At 40.9% G+C, this 18,358-nt stretch overlaps 1 protein-coding gene across 2 annotated transcripts in view; it reads left to right on the top strand.

Moving 5' to 3' along the window:
• The window catches only part of SACS (sacsin molecular chaperone), a 60,077-nt gene that overhangs the window by 15,298 nt on the left and 26,421 nt on the right, over nt 1-18,358 (top strand). Inside the window, exons 2-5 of one of the 2 annotated variants that reach the window (XM_056327438.1) lie at nt 815-1,353; nt 11,366-11,516; nt 14,409-14,496; nt 17,561-17,646. In XM_056327438.1, the coding sequence (XP_056183413.1) occupies nt 1,331-1,353; nt 11,366-11,516; nt 14,409-14,496; nt 17,561-17,646 (348 nt within the window). In that variant the 5' untranslated portion in view covers nt 815-1,330. Of the gene's footprint in view, nt 1-814; nt 1,354-10,802; nt 11,108-11,365; nt 11,517-14,408; nt 14,497-17,560; nt 17,647-18,358 lie in introns of those variants that run through there. The other variant, XM_056327439.1, reaches the window with a different exon arrangement.

Raw genomic sequence — 18,358 nt, 5'->3', positions numbered from 1 at the left:
GAGAAGGATTTACATTTGCACATATGCAGAGCAATAATGGAATACCTCTGCTGTCCTCCCAGCTCTCTCAAGTGTATATTCCTTTGGTAATAACTTTAAATGTATATTGAATGAAACGATTTCTGCTGCTTGATAGCACATGCCTTGCCTCACTTATACACTGTTCTGGTGCTAGAAAAATTCTGTGTGTCAGCTTGAAGGAAATGGTTCCCGAAGGTATGTGCAGCAAGGGGGGATGTCGACTTATATAGCTGGGAGTGGGTATTAGCTGGGAAGACTTCGAAATCCTCCCTATGGAAAGTCATTGCAAGCTAGTTAATCTCTTCCCCTAGCGGAAAACCGTTTGAATAGAAACGCAAAATCCTTCCTCATAAATGTTTTTCCCAGCCTGTTATTTTCTTTGATGGCATAATTTTATATCAAGGTTGTACTAGATATCCTGGAGCTCCCGCCCTCCCTGCCCCCCCCCTCTTTTTTTTTTTTTTCTTTTTTTTAATGCAGATACTAATTCAAAGAAAGAAATTGAGAACTTTCCCATTTTTCAGTGTACTTACTACAGCTACATATGTTCATTATTGTACTGATTGTGTGATACTGTACTGGAGGAAAGCAGGAAACCTCACTGCTCTTTTTCAGTTCTCCATGTGCTTAGAAGTAGTGTAATGCACAAGGCAGTTTATAATTAGTACCATGACTCAGTTAATACTGGTAACTGCAACCATGCCCTCAGAGGAAATGACTTCTCCATATCCTTCAGTTCAATACTGTTTTGCATTAATGGCCCACCCCTTTTGTCTTGTGTCTCTTCTTCCAGAACTGCTAAGCTGATGTTAAGAAGTGTCTTCTAGCAGGTGTGAGGGAAAAGACAAGTCAGACCTTGGCCCTCAGAATACTCTTCCAACCGTGCCTGCTTCCAGAAAAAAGGAAGACAAAGCAGAAACAGCAGCTTCCAGAATCCCACTCCTTCTCCAGAAGATAAATATAAATCAATTGCACAAGAACATAGCCTGAATTCAGTTAAAGAAACTAAACAAGACCTCCTTGCTTTCTGAGACCTGTCCTGTTAAGTCTGTTCCTAATTCTGTGAACAATTAAGCAAGTGGCTTTGAAAGAAAAGTGGAGAAGTAGCAGATGGTGAGGCACACAGACTTCTTTGGCAGTTCAGGGGTGGCATGAACATTGAATTGAGTTCCATATGCTTGGGCTTTCTACTGTCCACTGAAGAGGTTATGAGCCACCAAGCAAAGAAGATTAAAAAATAATTTTCTAGTCTGTAAATCCAACATCTGCTTCATGTTCCTATCGAGAAGATATCAAAGAAAAAGAGACAATGGAGATCGAGGATAAGAACAGGTAAAAAAAATAATTCACTCCTGAGAGAATTTTCTGTTAGGCTAACGTGTTCTTCCTCAGAACCCCATGGTCAGTAAGTTAAAGACTTGAGTCTGAAACTTGCCTAGTGTTTGTACAAAATTGCTACTTTTGAGGGTGAAATTAATTTCTTAAGTTATAAAATCATACATAGGTGGCAAGTTCTGCTGCATTTACTTATGAATTGTCTGTGAAATTAATGAGAACTGCTTGAAAAAATCAATCAGCCCTGTGAGTAATTAATTTATAGTCTAACATTCAATTTGCATGTACAGTCAATGTTCACTATGGCAATTTTTGAAAACACACGAAAGAAAAAGTCTTCTTCCAGCAGTTGCCTAACTTTGAATTTAACATATTGTTTTACTGGGAAGAATGTATGATCTCCCTAACAACTAAAAAGCTAAGCAAGTTCACTGTGTGAACAGTATCTAAAATCATATGAGATAAATGCTTATTTGGATGTTAAAGTTGTAATTAGAAGTGTTCTTATTTGCTGTCAGTGGGCCTGCGGGAAGACGACAACCTCCACCCTCAGCCTTGCAATCTGCAGGATCCCCGCTGGTGTGGGGATAACATGCAGCCTCTGCTTTTTCCTGTTAAGAAGAGGTGTTTTTGGATTGTGTTAGAAAGTTGTTGTTAGCAACAGCTGACTGGTGTTTCAGGGTCTGTTCCACTGGCTTCCTGAGTAATTTTGTCGTGTGTTCCTATTGCAAGGTGACTGTGGGTTGGAAAATTTGGGGGTTTGAATCTCTCTCTTTTTCTTCCAGATTACTTAACTAGGCTCTTCTAATGCAAATTTTGTACATCTGGAAAACTCTGAGGTTTAGACACTGCATAAACCATCCATGCAGCAAGCTCTTCTATAATCCAGTAAGACATGAAGGTCCTTAAAGACCTAGTTTGATGATCAGCTTGGTTGGAACCAAGGAGTGAAATAGGACCAGAGATGAAGCTACAGAACTGCCAGGGACAAGAGCTGGAAAGTATGGATTGTCCTAGGCTGAGTGGCAGGGCCAATGTTCAAGCTGGAGACTGCATTGGAGAGTGGTGGGACTGGAAAAATCAGGCTTCAGAGCTGTAAGCCAGGGAGAGGCAAGCAGACTTGACACATACTTGACTTTTACATGTGAATGGCTCAATCTGTTCTGCTAAAAGCAGATTTCTTGCAGTGAGTGTTATTCATGCTGCCAACAATTTAAAATGCTATTTTTCAATATTGACATTCTTGGATACTATTAAATGATAGGCTTTGTTCCACCAAGCTCTTAAATGACAAACGTCCTGCCACGTTGGTTATGTAGGGATTTTTGCTCATTTGGTTCCATGCAGTTTATGGTTTTTATGCAAGTCTCAGTTAAATTGAGCTTCCATCAGACTATATTGTGATATTTCAGAATCTCCATTTTTTAAAAAATTGTTTTTATTTCAGTATCAGTCAATTATAAAAAATTACACATCTCAAAGATTTTCGTACAGTATTTTACCTGAGCTTCAGCTTTAATATTGATATTGTACCTGGCTATGTTTAATGGTATTCAAGTATCAGTTTTCAAATTGGTGTGCAAATTTAGGGCTTTAGATGCCTAACTTGGTGCCTAGCTTTAGTGTGCCTTTGTGCCCTTGTGATGTTGCACCAAATTAGTTTGCTTCTCAAATTTTGGTGTATGCCCTTTGTCTAGCATGCCTTTAATCCACTGCAAATATATGGCTTTTGGGGCAGAGCCAAGCTTTTATCCTTTTTGGAGGTTTTTTGTACAGTGCCTATAATAACAAGACTGCTCCCAGCCAGAGCTTCATGGAGTTAGTGATATATATAAAAAGACTGTAACTAAAGTACAGACTTCCAATCCAGGTTTTGACTTCAAAATTTTTTAGACTTTTTCTCTTCACTATATGTATTTGCTGCTATTACATTAATTAATGGTAACAGGGTTGCAATTCCTTTATCTTGCCATTTTCATTCCTGTTCCTATCAACACACAGATGCAATGCAAATATTAAAAAGAAAAAAACCCCAGAACTTCTTTTCCAGAAAGATTGTTCCAAGATTCATCCATTACATTGTAGATGGGTTTTGCTGTGATGTTACTCTGTGTTAAGCGCATGCTGCTGTTGATCTGGTTACTATGCATCCACAAAGATCTTTGGGTACTCAGGTGCTTTGAATTGGTCAATGACCTGAGGGTGTGAGTGAGTGCACTGCAGCTCTTGCAGTGTTGGAGCTCAGATGGGGATGCAGTCACACTACAGCTTTAGTTACCACAACACATCAGCTCCTAATCCAATCTCCGCTGACTGTGAAACCCTTCACTGCTGCAATTTTTTTTTTTTTTGGTGTGGCTACTTCTGTTCCATTTAGACACAAACAGGCTAATTGAAGAGAAGTTAACACAGGATTAGTTTACTTGCACTTAAGTCATACCCATATTTCAATAGAGATTTTACATAGATTATAATAGCAGACACATTGTATCTAATCAACTCTTTCCATAAGTATGTGCAAATATAAATACTTATGCATAATAAATAAGCATACAGTCTGTTGTACATCTAAAAACCTGCTCTGTAGCCTCTATAAGTATGCTGTTCCCTGTTTCACTTTCCTTAACCTCTGTAGAAGACTCCCTTGGCTTCTACATTTCCTGCTTCTCTTGTGTCCAAATATACAGAGGTATGCCAAGGGAGATGCACACCGTATCTGTTCTGCCACACTGACAGGGATGCAAACAATGATGGCATTTCCAAAAGCACCCTGTTCCCAGCTAGTGAAAGTTTTACCATTCAATTCACTGGAAGCAGTTAGAATGTCTTTATGTCTTATCCTTGCTGAAGCTCCAGACTAGCACACCCTCCATGCTGAAAATATCACAGCTGCCTTGCGCTTTGTGTCTCAGCTCCATCAAAATGAACCAAATTAGCTCAAACAGCTCAAATGGTAAGAATTTATTAAATTGGGCAATACCATATGAACCAGGGTAAGGGGCAATTATGTAAGAAGTTTCATCAGTTAATTGGAAAGAAGAGTGAAATGCAGTGGTGGTGTAGGAGGCTGGAAGTACTTGATGATTTACCACATGCTACTTTATGTAGGACAGGACATGGAAACACAGCCTCTGATTGCCAGTGAAAGATTCTGCATCTCCTGTGTATGAGCGTGTTTGGAGCAGTATTCACTTGCAGTTGTGTGACTGGACGTGTTATGTAGCCCAGGAATCCCTTTCACTTCTCTGTGTTTTCCCAGAAGAGGATGCCCTGTGTTGGTTCTTCCCCTTTTCCTTCCTTCCTTCCTATCACTTGCCCTTACATATGGCTCAAGTTTATTCCTCTGTGCCATTCATCCTTCTGTTGTCTGAAGGATAAATTGTTGCTTGTATTTCTGTATGAAACCCTGTCATGAAGGAGACAGACCTGATACAGAGGTGGTAAAGAGCTAGCATTATCTGAAGGGATATTACTGGGTATCATCCACTCTCTGATGTACAGATCCTTGCAGAAGTACTTGAAGTTGTGGCTTTTCATAATTTAAGAAAATGATGTGTCTTGTATTTCCTTCTGTTTGATATTCTAATTTTCACCATGTACATGGGGCTTTGTTCACTGATGCCTAAAAAATACTATGAAGTTTTGGAGCATGATTAGATGCAGTATTCAGAAGCAATAGGGATGGAAAAATACTACTTGAAATGTTTAACGAATGTGTAATCTGAGGCTGCTGATCTCATTTTAATTATTGAGCAAATTTTCCTCACTTATGTAGAAAGATAATAGCTTCATTAAGTACTCCGGAGTGAAAATAAGAAAAATGTCTTAAGGTAAGATGGAACGCCTCCCCCCCCCCGCCCCCCCCCCGCCCCCCGATAAGCTGATTACTGTGTGTCCTAAATGGAGGTAAAAAACCTAGGCCTCGATTCATTATGGTATTTAGGAACCTAGGAACCTACATTAGGCACTGAAATCAATTTTCAAATTTAGGCTCTGCTTTTTTGATGTTTCAAGGTTAAAGTGGGTGTTCTAAATCTGGCCCTTTTATTGGCACCAGAGGCCAAAAGAAAACCCACCCATAATTTAACATATTGCTTATTAAAAATGCATACCAACAGCAATTCTTGCAACACGGTAGTCACTCCTAACGCAATTCTCTAAAGAGCAATTGAGGAGTTTAAACCAAAATGGTGATAAAAATAATCTTTTGCATAATTTGAAATACCAAGCATTTTGTACTGGTATTCTGCTGTTTGTACCATCTGGAATAGAAAACCCTGTGATGCTTAGCAATTCCCATTTGTGGAGTAATGGCTACTGTAGTATAGTTAAGAGTAAGGTTAGGTCCTCTTTTCAAAGGCTTAATTTAAAGTAGCCTTAGTAGATCTAAGTAGATCTGAGAGGAAATTTTGCTTTGGCATTTGAGAAGATTTTGAAATTTAACCATCTGTTTGTGCCTTCTTGCTCTGCTCTTTATTTGCAAAGAAAAAGTAAAACAAGTTTTATAGTTTTTTTTTTTATAAGTGCTTTCCGTTAGCATTTGCTTAGTGCTGCCAAGGAACTGGCCTGAGCATTAAAGCAGATAACTGAGATCAAAATCGTTAGATGGAAATAAATGTTTCTGGTGCCTGTGTCTTTAAATCTTTTGTTTGTTTTTAGTACTATTTCAAAAGTATCCCATTCTTTTGATATTTGATGTTTAGAAATATATCAGCTTGCAAAAGGAATAAGGTAATACTTTCCTCCAGTTCTTTAATACTTGACTAAGCCATGATCACAGAGTTGTTTTCCTTAGAAACCTATAATGGTTTCACATGTGGAATGCAGAGTAGGAGAATTGATTTAAACTCACTGCACGAATCTATAATAAAATAGCTTCAGAAAAATACTTAAATTGCACGATAGATTTTTATGACAGAACTAGATATTTTGTTTGAATCAAATGCTTCACAGGCCAGAGGGTTTTTTTGATCATTTGCACTAGATAGGTCTATAGTAATTTCAGTGATTTCTTTCAAGAAGAAATTACTTTTTTTTTTCTGTTAATGGAACTATACAAATAAAATAGAAACTTTCCAGTAAGGAGTGGCTTTCCAATGACTAGCACATGTGTCATCAGCAAATATGTTTATTCTCAAACTTCTTGAAAAGGCATTAGTAAGCAAGGATAAAGCAAGCTCCTGGCAATGACTACAGACCAATGCAATCCGTAATCTCCGGCTAATGTGAAATACACAATGTAATGTTCAAAACATCTGTTAGAAACATTTAAGGAATCAATTTAACAATGAAGGTAAGTGCTTACTCTGTCATAGGAAGTTTTGATTTCATGTTTGGCGTGCACCATCTTAAATCTAGATGTAGTTGTTGAGTCACTGCTACTTGCCTGCCAGCACTGCAGAATGTTATTTGCTGCACTGGAAGCTACTGCAGCAGGTTTCCTCTTGCATTAGTGACCTAATCATATTTGTTTCTTATCACACCACACACTCCTTTTGCAGACTCCATTCCATCTTTCTAAGCACACTGATAAGAAAGGTAAAGGCCTTGCATCCATCTCTTTCTGCTGCTGCACACTTCTCCTTAATTATTGGCAATGTGAGATGGTTCTGCTACACAGAAGTTTCTGTTTTCAGGGAACTGTCACTATGAAAATGGCTTTCATTTCATTTTATAAAAATACTTTAATGTTGCAAAGACTCTTTCCATATTTTTTTTTATTTATTGCATATTGTCTTCTTGTAAGGGTTATATGACCTCATTGTGAACCAAACAGAGCACTTCTCTATAGCCACAGGAGAATTTTCCGTATGTATTTTTAAATCTAAATGCTGTTCTGCTTGGAAAAGTGGTTATAAAAATGTTATAATAGGAATTTCTATACGTAGTATTTAAAAATTCTCAAATCAGTCCCAGTCATTTTAGATTTAGAAGATTTTTTTTTCTACCTGCCGTGACTATAAAATTCCCACCTGGTCAGGTCAAATAGATTTTTTTTTTTTTTACATTGTCACATACAAACATTAACAGTAGTTCTGCATAACAAATACACTTGTGATAACTTTAACTAGGATTGCAGAGCTTCCATAGTTCTGTATTCCAAAGAGATAAGCAAAACTAAAAATAAAAAAAGGTTGGGGTTTTTTTTTTGTTGCAAAAATCTGCAAACTGGAACAAGTACTCCCTTTTGGTGAGACAGTGTAATTTCTATATAGTCACTTCTCTAGAACATTTTTATTTAGATACCAGGAAAAAAACAACCACCAACCAACAAGCATTTACAAAGGTCACTGTCATAAGCTGTAAAAAAGATAGAGTTTGATGATAGATAATAAGGTATGTATAAATTGCTTTGTAATAAAAAGGAGATAGATATTCTGCATTCCTTGCCAGATGAGTGGCCAGGATGTTGCTAATAGAAATCAGTGTTTTAATTAATGGAGTGGCTTTAAATTCCAATTAAGTTTCTGCAAATAGGTTTCTACTGAAACTGTACTTGGAATACTTCTACTTTTTTTCTTTTTTTTTTGTAGAGTTTGAGAAGAGCTCATTTTCCCCCACTCTTTGGATCTGGTATCAGTATTGGTGTTCATTTTCCTTATTTTTGTAACTGAAATCAGTGCCTTCTCTTGTTAGGAGGCTATGACATGAAATTGGTAATTTGAAATTTTGGCATCACTGAAATTAGCAGGAGTCTTGCTTATTATCATCAATAGCAACATCTAGTCAAGAAAAAAAATGGGATGGGGCCCCAGAAGGGGCCAGAACTCCAAGGGTAACTGGCATAGCACAGCTCACATCTTAAAAAACTTGTCTGTGGGCCTAAACCAAAATGTCCTTATCTGTTCTTCCAGTGGAGAGTTGTCCCTGGTTTACATACCATGTTGGATCATTTTCCTGAAGACTGGTGGTTGTTATAGGTCAAAACTGCACCAAGAAGCGTGACAACAGTTAAACAGTGCAGGTGATCAAAGGGCTGCATTGGAACACATGCCCTAGTCATGTTTGCTCTTGTAATACAGCGGTACTAAGAGGATGAACATCTTGCTTCTATCTGGATGGACAGAAAAACAACCCAACCCAAGGGCAGAAATAAACAAAAGGGAAAAAAGAATTAGAAAACACATGATAAAGGAGAGGCAATGAAAGTTGTCTCATAGTAAATAGAAATGGGACATTCATTCCTGCCAGTATGAAAAAAACCAGCCTCCCTTGTAACATAAGGATCAGATTTATGAGGGGAACAGGTATGGCTAATTTCCATGAGCTCAGGATACCAGCTCCTTCCTCTGTCCAGAACCTTGCACAGCTCCAGTTCTTTATCACCAGTCCTCCCAACTCCTGCCCTGCTACTACAGAAGTCACATACTAGGCAGGGTCTGTGACACATGGAGCTTACTCCTCCCAATATTAATGTTAAATCATCACAGGACATAACCTGGGAGTATTGTCTTGTCCTGGGATGTGACATGGGTTGGGGAACTTTAGACAATCACTGACAGCAGGATTGTCTGTGCCCCTGAATGTGTCCTACCATTTGAGATGTTCGGCATAGAGAGGTGGCTGTAGCTGAGATAGCTCTGTTCCTCCCCAGGGTCCCACTCAAACAGTTGTGCATGCTTCATAAAATGCTAGATCACTCCTGTGATCCCAGTGGAGAAGAATTAGATTTTGCCAGTGTGGGCTGGTGGTTCAACTGGTCTGGAGACTATTTTAGTAGCTGATATGGATGGGACTGCATCAGGTTTCAACTCCTTCCATCTTGCTCAGTCATGCACATTTGTGCCCCTCATGCCGCACTTTTCCACAGGTATCAAGACATAAAAAGATGAACATGAGAGACTGGAAGGCAGCCTTCTCATTCCTTTGGATGTAGTGTGAAAAAATCTGTGATGACAAATGTGAAGGGGATGTAACAAAACTGAAAGTTAAAACCATGAAATGATAAAAAAAATGAACAAACTCCAAAACTAAAGCAGAGTTAGATCCATCTTGTTTAAGTTAAAATAGGGCTGGTTTGGTTGTTTTTTTATTATTTGTGGTGAAAACAGGATCAGACCCACACAATTTCTAACACCTGTTCTAACAAGCTGTAGTATTAAATATAAAAATATTACTAATGAATGAAATAAGGCACGTTGCAGCACTGGCAAAACGCTTGTCTACCTCCATACTGTGTTGGATCCTGATCCACCTGACCGTAGTGAGATTTAAGCTGCATTCCACTTTAGCAGGCTCATCTTTTCTTAGCTTGATACACTTTCTGCTCATTGTATCTTTTCCCCCTTCCACTGAAACTCTGATACTTGTTGCTGCCAGGTAGCAGTTTTAATTCCCTGTCATTGAGTAAACTGTTTCAATTTAGTTAGGCACTAGCACTGAGAACATGTTGGGATTAAATGGAATTGTTGGCTGGTAGTGTGTAGTCCATCTTCCTGCTCAAAGTGGGAGGATCACCAATACTGGATCAGGTCAGACATGGCTAAGCGTTGAAAATACGCCAATATGAAGACTGCCTCTAGACAACCCGTGCCAGTACCACACTACTCTCTTAGTGACAGGTTTTTTTCCTGCTGTCCAGTGTGAACCTCCGAAGCTGCAGTTTGTTGCCATTGACCCGTGTTAGCAATGCCCGTGTGGGCATTGACCCATCTTGCACTACTCAGAAGAGTTCAGTGCTATTGCCTCTGTAAACGCTCTTCAGGTAGGTGTGGGATGTTAGGGTATTGCACCTTGGTCTCCTCCTCATCAGACTAAACGAGCCCAACTCACCCATCTTCTCCCTGTCAGTCGTGTGCTCTGGGCTGACTGCGTTAGTAGTCCTCTGCCGGGATCTGGAGCCGAGGAAGCCCAAGATGTCACATTCTGGTCCCAGTATCCTAGGTCCAGACTCATCAGCACTGAGCACTCATTTCCCTCGATCTGCTTGCCACCCTCCTTCTAGAGAGGACGCTGTTGCCTCATACCCAGCCTGGTAGCCACCCGCCGCTTTGAGGCAGGGCTGCGGTTGGGCCCGTCACTGATGCACAGCCCATGGCGCAGAGCTCCGCAGGCGACAAACTTGGGGGGTTTCTGCTGGCCCCCTCAGCTCACGGGGGTCGCAGGGAGGCTAAAGCTCCATGCTCAGGAGAGAGAGCACCTTCCGGGAGTCTGGAATGGCTCAGAGGCTTACCGCGCACCCTGGAAGGTAAAGCAGAAGATCGATACCAATAAATATTGACGACCAATGAAGCGACTGGCCGAGGAGTGGAAGGATTACGTTTCCTTCAGCGCGCGGCGCCCCTGAGGAACACGGGGTTTACCAGCGGTAACTGTGTGTAACCGTGTGTGCCGCATGTGGCGGCGCCCGAGCTGCCCGCCGGCCTGCCCCGCCGCACGGGGGCGCTCGCCTGCGGCGCCGGCGGCCTCATGCCGCGCAGGCCCGGGCGGCTGCGCTCACCGCCTCGCCCCAGGGTCCCGGCAGGCGGCGGCAGCGACGAGCCCCGCGAAGCGGGCACAGGGCGGCGGGCAGCCTGCCCCAGCCCCAGCCCCAGCCCAGCCGCGGGGCCGCGCAGGCAGGGCCGGGGGCGGCGGGCGGGCGCCTCTCACCCCCGCGGCAGCCGGGGCGGCCTCTCCGCCGGGCCGCTGCCCCTGCCCTCCCGCTGCGGGCCGGCCCCTCCCTGCCGCTCCGTGCGCAGCGCCGCCCTTCCCCGCGCGGGGAGCGGCACGGCGCGGCAGCAGCTAACGGGCCTTTGTGCGCCGCGGCGGGCATGTGAGTGGCGGCGGGGCGGGACGGGGGGGAGGCCGCGGCCGTGCGGCGCTGCGGGAGCGGCTCCGCTCGCAGGCTCGGCGGCTCCTTCCCCCGCCGGAGCGGGGCTGGGGGGGCAGGCGCCCGCCCGCCCATCCCTGTCGCCGTGCGGGCTGCGGCGCCCGTCTCGGGCCTCCGGGGTGCCCGAGGGCGAGGGCTGGTGGGCGGCGGGGCAGGGCGCTGCCTGCCTCTTCTCGTCCGGTGACCGTCGTGTCGTTGCAGGCTGGCCCGGGTGACCGTCCTTCATGACTGCTTGGGCTGCAGGACCTTCGAGCTGCCGCCTTCCGCGGCCGTGGGGGACGTGAAGGCGCGGATCGACGCGGAAGCCGGCTTCCCCCGCGCCGAGCAGCGGCTGTGGCAGGGCGGCAGAGAGGTGAGGGGCGGTGGGCGCCGGCGGGGCGGGCAGCCCGCACCCAGCTCCCTGCTGGGCTCGCCGGGTCCCCTGGTGCCTGGGCAGCACGGCGGGTGCGGGGCCCGCCTGGGGGGCCGGGAGGTCGTGTGGGCAGGCAGCCAACCCTCGATGTGTCAGCTTCTGTCGTTCCAGCTTTCTCGAATCTTTACTTGTATTTCTTGGCGGGGGGGCGGGGGGGGGAGCAGAAGACTCACCAGAGAATGCTGATGTGCTTTTTCTGGCTTCCGTTCAATCCTGAATTGATTTCCTACCTGCTGGCCAGCTTCAGCAGCGGGGCTGACATCGCTATGGCAGGAAGCTTTGGCAGGTTAAAAACTGAGGCCTGGGTACGGAAGGGAGAGTCAGATGAATGAGTGACCTTGCTCTGTTGACCTCAGCCTGGGGTCCCTGCTCCAGTACTGCTTGGCGTGCTCCCAGCCAGGCTTCCGGGAAGCAGGAACCTGGAGGTACTGGTGGGATGAGATGAGTAGAGGCGAGAAGGGGAGTGGGAGGAGGCTGGAAATTGGGGTTTAATAGGGCAAGGAGACTTGCAAATACATAGGCAAGAGAAGGCTCCAGGGGCACCTTTTTGTGGCCTTTCAACCTACAAAGAGGGCTTATAAGAAAGGAGAAAGCCTTTACAGCAAGGCCTGTAGTGACAGGACAAGGGACAATAGTTTTAAACAGAGAGGGTGGATTTAGATTTGACATAAGGGATACATATTCTAGGATGAGGGTGGTGAGGCACTGCAACAGGTTGCCCGAGGAAGTTGTGGATGCTCCGTCATCAGAAATGTTCAGCCCCATCACTGGAAATGTTCAAAGACAGGTTGTATGGAGCTTTGAGTGACCTCAGTTAATGAAAGATGTCCCTGCCCATGGCAGGAGGGTCGGACTAGGTGATCTTTAAAGGTCCCTTCCAACCCAAACCATTTCACGATGCTACGAAAGAACTAGATGTTAGTAGTTATATTGCTCAAGAAGCTTTTAAGAACCTAAATGGGGAAAAGAAGTAGTCTTTGAGGGCCCAGGTTTGAAACAAACTACGCATGTAGTTTATCTTTTATTTTCTTGCCTGGTTTTATGGGTATTTGATTTTTGTTCTCTCCAGGCCTTCCTGATTTGGGAAGCAGAATGTCTGTATATCACTTTCTAAAATTTGTCTGGAAGTGAATATCTGAGCAGCACTCTGTCTGGCACAGAAAGCTATCTTTTGGCAGGGAATAGTCAGTGAGCTGACTAATAGCTATTTGGATATTTAATTATTTTTTAATATTAAACTAGAATATATATGAGGATATTTATTCTGTACTGTAGCAATTTTGAAAATTCTTTATAAACTTTTGAACTCCTGTTTATTGAGATCAAATTATTTTTTAAATTACATAGGTAGTAGAATATTCATCAGTCAATTTTTTTTCCACTGTAAGCTGCTATGTGCCATTTACAGTTGTTAAATAAAACCCAGTATCTCTTTTTCTCATAGTTTGTTACTGTGTTAAACTCTTAATGTGAATCTATTCAACCTCCTTGTTTCTGCTGGTGTTTTGGTACAAAAGTCGTCCCTGAGAAAATTAGGTTAGTCTATCCCTTTAATTCTTCGTGATGGATTACAGCATTCTGTGGATTCCTTTTGGTTTTGTGAGTCCTGAGTAGTTGGTGTACTCAGTGTAAGCTATTTTACATCTTGAGACAAGATTACCTGAAGTATAATATTTCTGTAGGAACTCAGAATGAACACACTGTTTTTGTAAGTACTAATTAAAACTGTTGTTAAGTAAAAAGGAATACAATTTTTTTCATATTAATGTTTTCAAATTATGACTACACACTATGGATTAGGACTGTTTGTTGCTTATTAAATAGATTGTAAGAATCTATGTCTGTGTAAGCATCAGCTTTCTAGTAATTTGTTTTTACCCGTCAAAGTGGGGAAGTAGTCCTGAACTTGCTATAAACGGAGATGAACATAATAATATAATTTCACATATTAAAATTTTAGTATAGTTTACTATAAATGGAAACTAATGTGAATTGGTTAAGTTTCTAATTAGCACAGTACAACTTCTAATTCTACATTTGTTACCATGGTATACAGGATAACATTTATATGACTATTTTAGCATCATATCCTATATGACTGGGACACACATATAATGTGAAACTAGAATTGCAACAAAGCTGTTATGTGCTGTCATTACTGAACAGTTTTCCCAATGGCTGTTAAGGAATTTTTTGCTTAGTTTGCCCCAGTTTCTCTGATGTTCCAGAGAGTCCGTAGGTCTGCATGTAGAGGTAATGTGGAGGTGAGGCTGTCAAATTCTTCATAGGTGTTTCTGTCACGTACTTTAGTCTCTGCTGCTTTGAGCTGATACTGCTTAGTTTAAAACTCCTATGAAATTGCATATCCGTATGTACTTTTTGGAGTACATAGACCATGTACTTCCTGGATATGTTTATTTTCTTTACGGGCATGTACATTAGAAAAGTAAGTGCTTTAGTTGTACACTTCCAGAAGTTCCCAGAACATGCAACTTTTCAACCCCCAAAATGGCAGGCCATGGCCTGCTCTTAGACAATTGTCTCTGTAGACATTTTTTCCATTTGTTTTCAGCCATTTTTTTGTCCCATTACTAACAAAGTGATACTTCACCTGAGGAGTATCATTAGGCAAAGGAGGCCATCCTAGACATTGGATACTGAAAATGCTGCTCAAACTGAATACTTGATGTTTCAGAGGATTTGTGTACTTTTAGATAAAACCAGATTTCATGGAATAAATATGTAGGAAATGAAGGGTTTTTTTGTGTGTGTTTTTTTTTTTTTAATGCTGCATAATGTTCTGATCAAGATCTGTCTTATTTTTTATTTCAGTTATCTGATGGTATCAAGATTGTGGATCTTCAGAAGTCTCAAAATCAAGTTTTTCTAAAGCTTCAGTCAAAAGGGTTGAAAGGAGGAGGTATGAAAAATACTTGTCTCTGTTTATGAACTGGAGGGTCAAAGCGTTTTTGAATGGCATGTGGAGTTAGTTGAAATTACTCTCTTATTAAAATGAGAAGTAATTATTTTTTGTCTTAAGTCCTGGGTATCCCTTCACTTGTTCTTTTCATTATGCTCCAGGAAAATTAAACTTCTCTTTTTAGGTGTCTTGGTGTTTAATTTTTTCTTTGTAAATTCATATGTAGAAATTAGAGTATTGCTGTCCTTTGGAATCAGTAAAACTTGCCTGGCAACAGCATTAATAGTTGCCTTTTTTCATATAAAATAAGCTGAATACTTGTAAGCAATTCAGATAATGGAAGGATATCTTTTCTGTAACTACTGTGAAAAAAAACTGGAACACTGTAAAAAGCTTTTGATTTCCTCTGATTTTTGTTTGTTTGGTTTTGTTTTGATTCTCTATGTTTAGTTACATTTTTGTTACAAAAGTTTCATATCTGTTGGTATGGTATCTTGATTTAGCTTATGATACCTGAATGTCTTCAGAAATGCTCTAATTAAAATCTTTAATGATTATGTTACTTGGTTGCCAGTATTAATATTCTTTTAAACAATAACTTTATTATAAGGGAATGAAGTAAATGCTAATGGGATGAGAAGGAAACCTTTCTTTTCATGCAGATATTTTATTTGGAGTCACAAAATGTTTTATTTCTTAGCCTATGTAAGCCATGAGTGTACTGGATTAGGCTTTTCTAGTGACAGAAGAAAGTTAAATCTTTGTATGTTAGCCAGAAGTTCATATTCACATCCTCTAGAACCCGTAATGGTTAGAAAATACTTATGAAAGTGAACCTTATAGTTCTGTGGCATCAAATGAGTGTCTTTCTCTCCTTCTTGATTTTTTTGCTCTGATAATTTTTTGCTGTGTGTAGGCTGTGATAGACTACATAAAAAGCTTTTTTTTTTCTTCTCTGAGCTGTTTTGTTTGGGTTTTTTTTGCCATGCAAGTATGTGGAGAAGACAGTGAAGTAGCCCTAAGGAAATCTTTCATGGGAAGGAGAAACTATTGCTGGTTTTGGTGCCTAGGAACGGAATATTTTTTTTTGAGATTTTCTTAGAGGTACCACTCTAAGCAGTCCATGTCTAGATGAAGCGCTCGCATTTTTCTGGCCCACAACTCTCATGTAAGTCAATCTAAGAGATCTGAAGGCTTTAGTATCAGCCTTTTGTGTTCATTCTGGAGTCCTTCAGTTCTGAGATTTTTTTTCCTTATAGCAAATGAATCAAGGAAAGCCCTGAATTTCTAACCTCAGGAAGTGCATGGTCAGTAGTGCCAAGCACATTGGTTGCTGAAGTACTCTGAACATCACCCATGTCACCTTTGTGTTCGCTCAACACTGGTGTCTATCAAATAATGTACAATCTTTTCATATGATCACAGAATAATTTGTCTTGGAAGGGACACCGGGTCTCTCCTCCAACTTTCTGTTCAAAGCAGGGTCAGCTCTGAGGTCAGATCAGGTTGCTCAAGGGTTGATCTTGTCAAGTTTGGAAACCCTTCAAAGATGGAGACTGCACAGGCTCTGGGCTCCTGTTCCAATGCTTGACTGCCCTTATGGTGGAAAAAGTTTCTCCTTCAGATTTGTGGAACCAGTTTTGTGTTAAATATGACCAGTGCTAATACTCAAGAAATATCAGTTCAGCCTTTGATAGGATGCAGTAAGTCATGATCTCTAGACAGGGTAGTTTTTGTGACATACGTGGAGCAGCTCTGCTCTTGGATGTAAAGAGTTAGAATGATGTGTATCTTCAGTCCTATCACTTTGAAGTTACTTGTCTTGTTTTTGTGGTTCCATAGTGAAATGGGTAGTTTAAACACTTCCGCCTGCCTGCCCAACTTAGACTTGGAGAAGATTGGTTTCTTGGTTTTAGAGAACTTAAGAAACACCCAGGCTTTCCTACTGTTAATCAGTTCACCTTATTTTGGAAGTTTGCATAATGCATGTTGACTTCCATATACTTCTATATACTGTAAAAATAATAACAGAAGTTAGAAAACACTTTCCACTCTTTCAGCTGTAAGTTGCAATTTCTTGGGTTTTTTTTCATTGATGCTATTAAGTTACCTTAAATAAGTGATACAGAAATTTTGTAAAGACAAGACGTTTGATGTTGTGACGATGTTCTCCCAGCAAATAGATCTATCCCTTTTTTCCACATTGCTGAGGATTACGTGGTTGGTTTCCTTATCATATAATTGTTTATTCTATAATAAATATAATGTGTGTATTTGAATCTGTGTGCTTGATAAACATATCTATGCAGAAGAGGGGGGAGAGAGAGATTATTTACTTTATTAACTTTAAAAGGAAGTGACAGATGGGGCATCAGTTGAGGACTGCATCACTAACATTTGTTTGGAGCACATGTTTTAGAGGGTTTGATTTAGTGAGCTGCTCTTTAGCCTCAGACTGGAGTTTGAATTGAAGCGTATTGAGTCTTTCATTCTCTTAGAGAAGAAATTCATGATGCTTGGTAGTACCTTTCTGAGACTCTTTTCCCTCCTGTGCTAAGAAGCCCAGGTACCACCAAAGCTAGCGCAAGGCCTAGCACCATGGTATGCCAGAACAGGAGATGGACACTAGATCCAAATTGTACTGAGCTTGTGCGTAGCTTTCAGTAGGATCACCACTGGCTATAAAAAAGTTAGAGACACTCTTGCCCTAGAATACTGTCCTGCTACTTAAAAAGCCGTAGTCCTTTAGAAGTTGCTGCATTTGAACATCCAGTAGTTGGGAGTATAACTGGTGCCAAGACTTAGCTCCCAAATTTTTTTCCATCTAGATATGAAACAAGATATGTCTGCTATTTTGATAAAAATATTTATAATGTATTATTACAGTTGATTTTGGAAATACAAGATTGTACAGTATCAGGCCTTGAGTTAATTTTTTTAAAAATTTAAATCTCCCATAATTGTATAATGAGGTTGTGTGTGTGTGTGTTTGTTTGTTTGTTTTTTAATCTGAAATTAAGTGCATTGCAGCATAATACACAGATTCTTGTTTGTTTGTTATTAGGTCGTTTTGGACAAACAACTCCACCACTTGTTGATTTTCTTAAGGATATTTTAAGAAGATACCCAGAAGGAGGACAGATTCTTAAGGTATACAACAAATGGTATTTTTAGCAGTCATTTAATGTGCATGACATAATACCATTAGTTTAACACTTTCCGGTAAATCTTGCAGTTGTATCTCATTAGTTATTCATTGTAATAGAGGAGATACATGTTGCCATTTCTGTGGACAAGGCAAAGTGAGTCGTGGAATTGTGTTTTGGTTTGTTTTTTTATTCCTTGTGTTTAATGTTTCTGAGTTTGCTTGTCACAGATACCATTATAATTTATAAAATATAGATAAATAAAAGATAAATAGATAAAAATAAACACAGAAGTAATAATTAAATCAGAGACTTCATGATGTACTTTGAGTGAGCTATCAAAAATATTTATTTTGCCTATTACTTTATGGTTCATGTCTGCTATAAACTATGGTCAAACCACATAGTAGTATATAAAATTTTGGGAAGGTGTTATCTTAGTATAAGATTAGGAGAAGCTAGGGATCTTAATACAAGATTTTGCTGTGGAGTTTCTTGGTAGCTAAATACATTTTCCTTGGTGAACTATGACAGTATCATGAAGTTTCATTATTAGATTAAGAACACTTTCAAGATGGCTTTTGAGTGGCTTTTGGGAGACTTGCTCTAGAGTGATAAGCATAATGAACCCATCAGTTTTGTATGGGCTGAAAAATATTTTTAGTCTAGACATTGGTTCTCACAGTGAAAGAATGTCACAGGATTTTCTGAACTGA

This window comes from Falco biarmicus, chromosome 2, assembly GCF_023638135.1.
Source record: "Falco biarmicus isolate bFalBia1 chromosome 2, bFalBia1.pri, whole genome shotgun sequence".
Classification (NCBI taxonomy): domain Eukaryota; kingdom Metazoa; phylum Chordata; class Aves; order Falconiformes; family Falconidae; genus Falco; species Falco biarmicus.
This window is presented reverse-complemented; position numbering and strand designations above follow the sequence as displayed.